The 9,343-nt window shown below is 50.3% G+C and overlaps 1 protein-coding gene across 1 annotated transcript in view; it reads right to left on the bottom strand.

Moving 5' to 3' along the window:
* TMEM243 (transmembrane protein 243) overlaps positions 1-8,804 on the bottom strand; it is a 21,017-nt gene extending 12,213 nt beyond the window's left edge. The window contains exon 1 of the mRNA XM_007447470.1: positions 8,501-8,804. Within this exon, the coding sequence (XP_007447532.1) occupies positions 8,501-8,578 (78 nt within the window). The 5' untranslated portion in view covers positions 8,579-8,804. The remainder of the gene's footprint in view (positions 1-8,500) is intronic.
* Positions 8,805-9,343: the final 539 nt, after the last annotated feature.

The raw sequence follows: 9,343 nt of genomic DNA, 5'->3' as shown, positions 1-9,343 counted from the left end.
CAATCCAATCAGCATGTAGTAAACATACAAGGAGGGGACTTCCCTGGTGCTGCAATGGTTAAGAATCCACCTGCCAATGCAGGGGACGCGGGTTCGAGCCCTGCTCCGGGAAGATCCCACATGCCGCGGAGCAACTAGGCACGTGAGCCACAACTACTGAGCCCACATGCCACAACTACTGAAGCCCGTGTGCCTAGAGCCCATGCTCTGCAACAAGAGAAGCCACCACAGCGAGAGGCCCATGCACCGCAATGAAGGGTAGCCCCCGCCTTCTGCAACTAGAGAAACCCCGCGCACAGCAATGAAGACCCAATGCAGCCAAAAGAAAAAGAAAGATATTTATTTAAAAAAAAAAAAAAAACTGATTTTCCTTTTCTTCTTCCAAGTCCCAGGGGAAAACGTCTTGTCAGGAAAGCTCTGGAAATGGCCCAGTCAGCAGCCTAAGGGACAGCTGTCTTGGGACGGACACACTGAGAGGACGTGACACATGGGAGGAGGTTTGGGCCCCTCGGAAGCAAGAAACCTCAGGCCTTGCCAGTAGGTCTCCTCGGTTCCCCCAGAGCCGCGTGGCCCTGAACAGGCAGGAGCTTCCCCACAACGCCATGGCCGGAGGCAGCCCTGGAGACAGTGTCCCCAGGGTGAAGCGAGGAGACAGCTGACTCTGCGAAATGGCGAGCCCGGGTCCCAGGGCTGCTGTCCTGCGGCTTCGCAGAGAACCCTGCGAGTAGCGGCACGTGAGGAGAGCTTATGAGACTCACACACACCCATACTCACCCACTCTCATGCTCTGAGCTCTCAAACGCACCAGGGCCTCCACAGCTGCCTGTAGCTCTGAACACCGACCTCTCCCTTGGGCCCCTCCAGAGAAGGTACATGTATGGACACTTTGACACATTTCCCTTATTTCAGATTCACGTTCTGAAGCATCTTGCAGTTGTGAACATTTCTGTCATACGCATCCTGCCAGATTCTCCCCCCCACAGAAGGAGAACACTTGAAATATATTATTCACAGTTAGGCACACTTGAAACAGATTATTTTCATTGAAGCATCACTTAGGGAAATGAGATCACAGTAAAAATACAAAACAAACCTACTCCACATGTTTAAGGACCAAAATGATCCCTAGAGTCGGTAGCACAGGAAGTGCCGGATCTTTATGTGCTCCGACCTTCAGAACTGGGAGGCCTAGAGCAAGGGCTAGGACGTCAGGAGCCCGGCACATCTGATTTAAATCTATTCTCCCACCACATGCCTGCTTGTGGCCTTGGGGAAGTCACTTAACTCTGAAGCCGAAGTTTCCATATTTGTACAATGGTCGAACACGCAGGGTTGCTGTTAGGAATCGGAGATAATACACGTAAAGCCCTAGAACAGAGTGCCATTTAGCAGAGTCAGTAAACGGCTGCTCATGTTAGTATTATTTCTACCTCACCTATTGGGGCATCTTACCAACAAGATCAGGTCCTCAGCGATGAGTGGAACTTGAGTGGGCCCCAGACCCTGGCCCCCATTTCTAGGGCAGCCCGATTTCAAACGCATTCCATCATCCCCATAGGGACACTCAAGTTTGTCAACCCACGTTGTCCTTATGGCAGTGCAGAAAATATGGTCATTATACCTACACATGAACTATGGACTGGCCCCAAGAAAAAGAAATGACTCAATTTAGTAGACCCAGTCTATTACCACAGAGCTGCAGAAACCTTGTCTACAGAGGGAAAAACTCAGCAGACCACCAGCTTCTGAGAGGCCAGGGCTCAGTTTAAGTTTTTCATACATTACTGTGTTCTGTTTAGGCCTCTTTGCTGAAGCTCAGCAAGGAGAGGAGAGAGTGATGCCCTTAACTGCACGAGAGCATGAAGCACCACTTCCTGTTTTGGTACCCAGCGCTCCAGGTTTTTAAACACGAGTCCCCGCCTTCTACTGATGGTTGAGAATGTCCCAAGAGAGCAGGTTACTTTTTAGAGATGCTAGATGCTCACTTCACTTAAAATTTAATATAACTAAGAATATAACAAAAAAGCAGCAGACTCACAGGGAACAAACTAGTGGTTACCAGTGGGGAGAGGGAAGCGGGGAGGGGCAAGATAAGGGCAGGGGATGAAGAGGTACAAACTTTTAGGTATAAAATAAGCTATAAGGATATATTGTACAACATGTGGAATATAGCAAATATTTTGTAATAACTATAAATGGACTGTAACCTTTAAAAATTGTAAATCTCTTTACTGTACACCTGTAACCTACATAATATTGCACATCAAGTATACTTCAATTAAAAAAAAACTTAATATATATAAAATCCAGAACTAGGTAAGGCACTGTGCCGAGTGCTAGAAAGGCTGGAGAAATAAGGCAACTGGCTCCTACCCTCAAGGAGCTTAGACTCTGGCCGGGGAGGCAAGATCTATACAAATCCCTCACAGCACAAGGAGTAAATACCAGGAGACGTCTCTGACCACCAGGCTCGTAGGAGGGAAGCATGGATGCAGGCTGGGTTGTGAGGGAGGTTCGAAGGTGGGAAATTAGACTGGGCAGGATTCAGATATGTGGGGAAGAGAGGGTGCTACAGCAAGAAGAAGAGCATTTGCCAGGAGCAGGGAGGCAGCTCAAGGAAAGGGACCCATGGAGAGCTGCCAGTCTGGACTGGGCATCCACAGAGCAACGGTGAGGACCAGGGATGCCAGCCTCCCTATGCGCCAGCATCCTCTGAAGAGCCTTCTCAAAATACAAATGCCTGAGTGCAACCCCCTGAGATCCCCAGTCCTCTGGTCTAGGGGTGGGGGAGGAAAAGACTTATTAGAGCAGGAAAGAAGAAAGTCGTGGCGTCTAGCATCCTGAACCGTTTCTCCAGCACAAGAAATGGCAACTAAAAGTGGTTTGGCCGCCTGGATGAGAGGCAAGGGGACAACAGATCCGATCCCCTGGGCGACTAGCTCTGCTTTGAGGGAGACAGGTGTTGTGCTCAGAGAATCACCCAGAAGCTGTGTCAAGAGGCTGGAAGCCCGCACCCCTCGGAGGACAGCCTTTGGGGCTCTGGGCAGGCGGAGGGGCGGCAGGCAGACACAACAATCCTAACCACAGCTTTGTTCTTAATTAAGCAACAACCCTCACCTCCAACCGGAAAAAGGCAAGAAGCAGCATTCTCACCTTACACTACTGTTTGCAGAAGCCAAATGCTCCAATTCTGAATGGTCTGAATTCGACTACAGGTCATCAAAAGACCTTGATTTTCACTGTTTTTGTTTATTTGCTTTTTTCTTGCAGGGGGGGGGAGGAAAGCATCAGGAAAGTGCTTTAGAACATGGAACTTTCGCCTTTGGAACGAAAGATCTGAGCCTCGGGACCCACTAACTTGCTCCCCACACGGAAGGTCCCCCTCTGTTATCCGACTCCAGTGTATGCGCCTTCCTCCAATGTCACTCACTTTTCTTACATCACATCCAAGTAGGAATAAAGGGACAAGAACGGTCACCACCCTTCTCAGAGGATGAATCACTTATTATTAGTGGAAATCAATAGAAGAGGCTGGTCCAGGAACCGGCTTACACTACATTCCAAGGAATGAAGTATTCCCCCCTCGCCCATTCGCAGTAGCTGTTGGATACTGGTTTGCCCTCTTCCCCAAAGAGAACCATCCTGCCTCTCCCCGCTAGATTCACCAATCCACTGGCTGAAACTGATTTCGGATGATTCCGCAGCCAGCCAGCGAATCAAGAAATCAAGATCGACTCACAAGCCCTGAGGTTAACTTAAAGCCTTTCCATTACCCAGACAGAAAGATGGCCCAAAGGAAATTTTAAAGGCAGCCGTGGACAAGAGAGGGGGGAATACCTCCAGGTTATAGTTCATACTAGGAAGGGAGGAGCAGGTTATAGATTCCTAGAGTGACATTTCCCGAAGCGGGTTCTGTGGACACTCAGCTCAGGCCTGCTGAGGCTGAGGGGGGTGCAAGGTAAGAATGGAGTAAGGCACTGACTGTGCCGGTGACAAAAGGCCAGCCACCGAAACAGCACAGGAAGAAGTACTCGCCCTCCCTCTCCAACCACAGTCTCAGTGAACATTAGCACATTTTAAAGGTTCTGAGAAGTCCCGCAACAAAGAAGAATGTTTCACGATCGTGACTATACGACCACCGTGACTGGTAATTCACTTGCTTTAGAACTGCACTACCCAACACGGGAGTACCAGCTGTATGTGGTCACTGAGCACCTGAAGTAGCTAGTCCAAACTGAGATGGGCTGTAAGTGAAAATACATGCTGCATTCCAAAGGCTTAGTGCGAAAAAAAGGATGGAAAAATATCTCCACTTTTCATATTGAGTACATATTGAAATGACAGTATTTTAGATGTATGGAATTAAATAAAGCATATTATTAAAATTAACTGCATCTCTTTATACTTTGTAAATATATGGCTACTAGGACATTTAAAATCACATACATGGCTTATCTTATATTTCTACTGGGTAGCGCTCCTTCAGAAAGTGCTAAGCAATAGCACATGCTCAGAAACCTCAGATACACTGTATTATCGTGGCATTTGTGCCACATTTGTTTTCCCCCTGAAAGAGATGTATTACATCCCAGAACTGGGGATGGAATAAAAACAGACGAAAAAAGCATCTGGATATTCTGACCAAGATTGATGCGACAGCCCACCTAGCAATATGTAATTCCAAAGGTATCAAGGAATGAATATCTTTCCTTTTCTTGTCTATTATCCCTTAGATGTTTATGTAACAACAGAAAACTGTTTTGCTTTACCTTTCGCTCCAAGGCTGTATCTGTAAAGTTATTCCTAAAACATCACGCTAAAGATTGAATAAATCTGCAGTTTGGTATCCTTCAGGGACTGGCCACGAGGGTGCTGCTCCAGGCCCACTGGGCTGTGTATTTCTATAGCAGATGCTAGTATCTTTCACCCACTCCATGACTTTGGGCAAAACACTTCACCTCCTTCCTGTGGAAGAGCCAAGTATGTGAACGTCCACAATGCCTTCTGGAGAATGTGACCCAGACTGTGTAAGTCACCCCACCATTTACTAACCGAGTCAACTCATGAAACATCGCCAGAGGAGAACCAGTTGTGTGACTCAACACGTAGCCTGCTTTGTAGTTCAGCTTCCCTGCTTGTGAAACAGCAGTAACAACACCCATGTCACAGAGGAACCGGGTGATCAAACAAGGGAACGCTGAATGCAGAGCATGCTGCCCGGCACTGAGGAAACACAACTTCCCTCCAGACTCTGCTCCGTGCACTTCAGTCATCTTGGCCATAGAGGGAGAGGCTGGACCTAAAGCTCTGATCCCTTCTAGGCTTAAAATTAAGAGGCTATCTCTGGTCAGTTGTTAAAAGGCAAATAAGATTACTAAAAGCTCAGAAGACCTGTCAGAATAGGACAGGAAGTGGGCTTTCCCCTTTCTGGATTCTCTTCCTCAGAGGCAAAAGCATGCTGGGAGCACACACACGCAGGGGCCAGTGAAGGGTTTCCCAGGGTCCCGGGGAAGCCTCCCTGCTCTGGCAGTGACCGCCCTCCAGTGAAATGGCTCCACTGTAACGTGTCCTACCCTTTCACTATTGAGGCCCCATCCCTGTGCGCTGCCCACTCAGGTCCTCAAAATCGTTTGCTGTCATTGAAGACAGATGCCTCGGGCTTCCCTGGCGGCACAGTGGTTAAGAATCCGCCTGGCAATGCAGGGGACACGGGTTCGAGCCCTGGTCCGGGAAGATCCCACATGCCGTGGAGCAACTAAGCCCGTGTGCCGCAACTACTGAGCCTGCGCTCTAGAGCCCATGAGCCACAACTACTGAAGCCCGTGTGCCTAGAGCCCGTGATCCCCAACAAGAGAAGCCACAGCAACGAGAAGTCCACGCACCACAACAAAGAGTAGCCCCGCTCGCCGCAACTAGAGAACGCCCGTGCACAATGAAGACCCAACGCAGCCAAAAATAAATTTAAATTAAAAAAAAAATAAAGACAGACGCCTCTCCTTCCTCGGATACAGCATCTCAATTTATACAAAACATGATGCTTCTTCCTATCCTCAGACCAGAAGTCTCTCTCCTTTCTCCATTCTGTGCAATTTCTGTATGTCCAATCATTCTGTCAGCCCCACAGAGGAAACTCAAGGAAGCAATTCTGAGAGATCTGGATATATATATTATTCTCTTTTTTTTTTTCCTCTGAGTAGCTGATTCTACTGTTATGATGCCTAAGTAATGCCTAAAATTGCCTAAGTAATGCTAGAGGTGTATGATCTTGGATTAAATAAATCTGCAATAAACAGAGATACACCTGGAATAGTCAATTTCTTGGACGGGTTTCAATGGATCACAGGCAACAGGGAAACTGACTCGGTTAGTACAGTCATTGACTATTTAGGCCCAAGTGAGTCAGGAACATCAATATTTCTAAGTGTCTCTATAAATCAACAAGTCCCTTATGGAGTCATCTACCTTAGTATTCAGGGGTCAAAGGAGGTCAGAGGTCTGTATCACCCAGAACCCCAACCTGTGCACCAAGGTATGTAGAGGAGACACTGAACTTCTTGGCTCTCAGGACAGTTGGGCAGCCAGATGCCCTGGGTCCGCCCCCTTCAGGCAGCTAGCTGCCTCCATTCTCCAGGCCCCAAATCCTCTCCTAATAAAACCCCAATTTAGGGGCATCCATATCTGAAAGCTGAAGGCTACCAGACACTCTGAATGTAGAATCCATCCTCTAAGATCTTCCCCAAGCTTCCCAAACAAAGTGACCACTTTCTCCCCTGTACCCCAACACGACCCCTCTACACCCTCTCATAGCACAGATCCAACTGCATCACGTTTGTTCACATATTTCCCCCATCTACCTGGGTTCCTTGGACGCCCCAGAGCCTACCACATAATGCTCAATAACGTTAGCTGACAGGAATTCCCTGGCGGTCCAGTGGTTAGGACTTGGCACTTTCACTGCTGAGGGCCCGGGTTCAATCCCTGGTGGGGAACTAAGATCCCACAAGTCGTGCCGCCAAAAAACATTAAATTAAATTTTTTTAAAATAATAAAATGTTAGGGATTTCCCTGGTGGTGCAGTGGTTAAGAATCTGCCTGCCAATGCAGGGGACATGGGTTCGATCCCTGGTCCAGGAAGATCCCACATGTCGTGGAGCAGAGGAGCCCGTGAGCCACAACTACTGAGCCTGTGCTCTAGAGCCCGGGAGCCACAACCACTGAGCCCGTGTGCTGCAGCTACTGAAGTCTGTGTGCCTAGAGCCCAAGCTCCGCAACAAGAGAACCCACCGCAAGGAGAAGCCCGCGCACCACAATAAAGAGTAGCCCCCGCTCGTCGCAACTAGAGAAAGCCGCGCACAGCAACGAAGACCCAGAGCAGCCAAAAATAAATTCTAAAGAATAAGTAAATAAAAAATGTTAGCAGAAACAGGAATATCTACTGGACCAGAGCCGTGCTTCTCAAAACCAGGTGTCTGTGGGCTGGGAATATGCAAAGTCACAGGATAAACAAGGAGCAACTTCCTAGATATAAAGCTTAAAACATTTTCTTATAAAGTCCCTCTGAGAAGAGAAAGCAAAATCCACATGGAGTTAAAAAAAAGAAATAAAGTAGTAGTCTCCTGGCAGGCTGGCAGCTTCCAAATTCAGGGTCATTCCCCAGGCTGTCGGGTGTACAAGTTTCCTAATCTTTCTGCTAAAGAGGTCCCTGACGAAGCTGAGAAACCCAAGAAGCTCTGGACTCCGTATGTGCCCTACTTTTTGAGAGGCTGAAAGTACTTTGTCAGGGGGTCAAAGATCACCAATGCCACTGTCTAGGTGAAAAAAAAAACCAAACAAAACAAGCTAATCTTGCCCAAACGACTCAGAAAGTTAATACTGGGGACAGGACATCCCATGATTAAGCTTATAAGAAGACATTATACTTTCTAAAAGCCTAAAATAATGTATTACTAGTTTGTTTGGGCCTGAGACACTTTGATCACTTCCTGGAATGTAGACCCATCAAAGAAACCCTCATTTCACGCCTCTCCTCTTTTTCTCTGCTCCGCTGCCTTAGCAGTAAACTCTTAAGGGCTCTAGATAAACACGAAACAGAGCACCTCTCTTGGGCTCTTATGGAAGCCTCAGGTGCACACCTGAAGCCTCTTGAAGGTCAGCACTCCAGCTGGACCAGCGGATGTGCAAACACCATGAGCACCTGGCCTTGGGGAAGAGGGCTTTCCGCACTCCCGTTTCGGACCCCCCGCAGCGCAGAACTTTCTGAACTTTTCTCCACTACCAGCCTTCAAGGCCCTTGGCCAACCCTGTCCCAAAGCGGAAGCCGAGGGGCAGCGCAAGTACCTTGAGAGGGATTAAGCGGGATTGAGGGCACTTGCTACAAGGGTCTTCAGGGGCCGCAGAAGCACCCAGCAGGGCTCCGGGTCGGGAGGGGGCGGGGAAGAGGAGGGTGCGGACAGACACACAAACACAAGCACCCAGGCCCCGAGTACCGGGCCGCACTCACCTTGGCCGACGTCTCTCCGAACAGAGGTCTGTTGTCGAGTCCACTGGTGCCGTAGGTCCGGGTGGAAAAGTCCTCCATTTTAGGGTTTCTTCACTGTCCCGAAGCCACTCAAAGCCGAGCCAGCATTGCCTCCCGAAATCCCGGGTCTACGACTCGCGGCGCCGCCGCTCACCGAGCGCTCATAGCCGAAGCCCAGGGGGTCCTGAGTCCCGGCGGCGGGGATGGACGCTCAGACCCACGGGACGAGGCCGCTCCGCCCGAGCCCCGCTTCCCTCCTCATCTTGAACAGCTGCCGCAGGAAGTGAACAGAAACAAACGCAGCGTGGCCGCCCCGCCCGGCGGCTCCCGCTTCCCCAAATCTCAGCGACCGGGCCGCCGGGCTCGCGCCGCAGCTCACGGAGCAAATCGGCTTCCCCGGAGCTCCCCGCTTCCCCGCCCTCGCCACTCCTCTCCGTGACACGGTCACTTCTCGTGCTTTCTAAATGTTCTGGTGATCCCTTCACTATCAGAGCGGGGGGGAGTTTTCCTGGGAGAAGGTATTACCAGCCCTCTGCACCGCTCCACCCCTCTCGCCCCAGTGGCCAGCGGCCGCAGAAGTGAAGCCGCCGGAGCAGAGCCGAGCGCTCCGCGCGCCCCTCCCGCAGCGCTCTGGGATCAGGTCGCGGCGGCGCCGACCGCTCAGGTGTTACCAGTACGCGAGGGCCGGCGCGGCTCCCGCAACTCCCCTGGAGCTCTCGGGGCAGGAGAAGGGGATCCCGCCTCGGCCCGGCACGGGCCGGCCACCCTCCCAGAAGCGCCCCGCGCCCGCAGGCCAAACCTCGGCGTCCCCAGCCGCCCGCTCGC

This window comes from Lipotes vexillifer, unplaced genomic scaffold (genome assembly GCF_000442215.2).
Source record: "Lipotes vexillifer unplaced genomic scaffold, Lipotes_vexillifer_v1.1 scaffold474, whole genome shotgun sequence".
In the NCBI taxonomy this organism is placed as follows: domain Eukaryota; kingdom Metazoa; phylum Chordata; class Mammalia; order Artiodactyla; family Lipotidae; genus Lipotes; species Lipotes vexillifer.
Note: the sequence above shows the minus strand (reverse complement) of the source record. Positions and strands in the feature narration are given on the sequence as shown.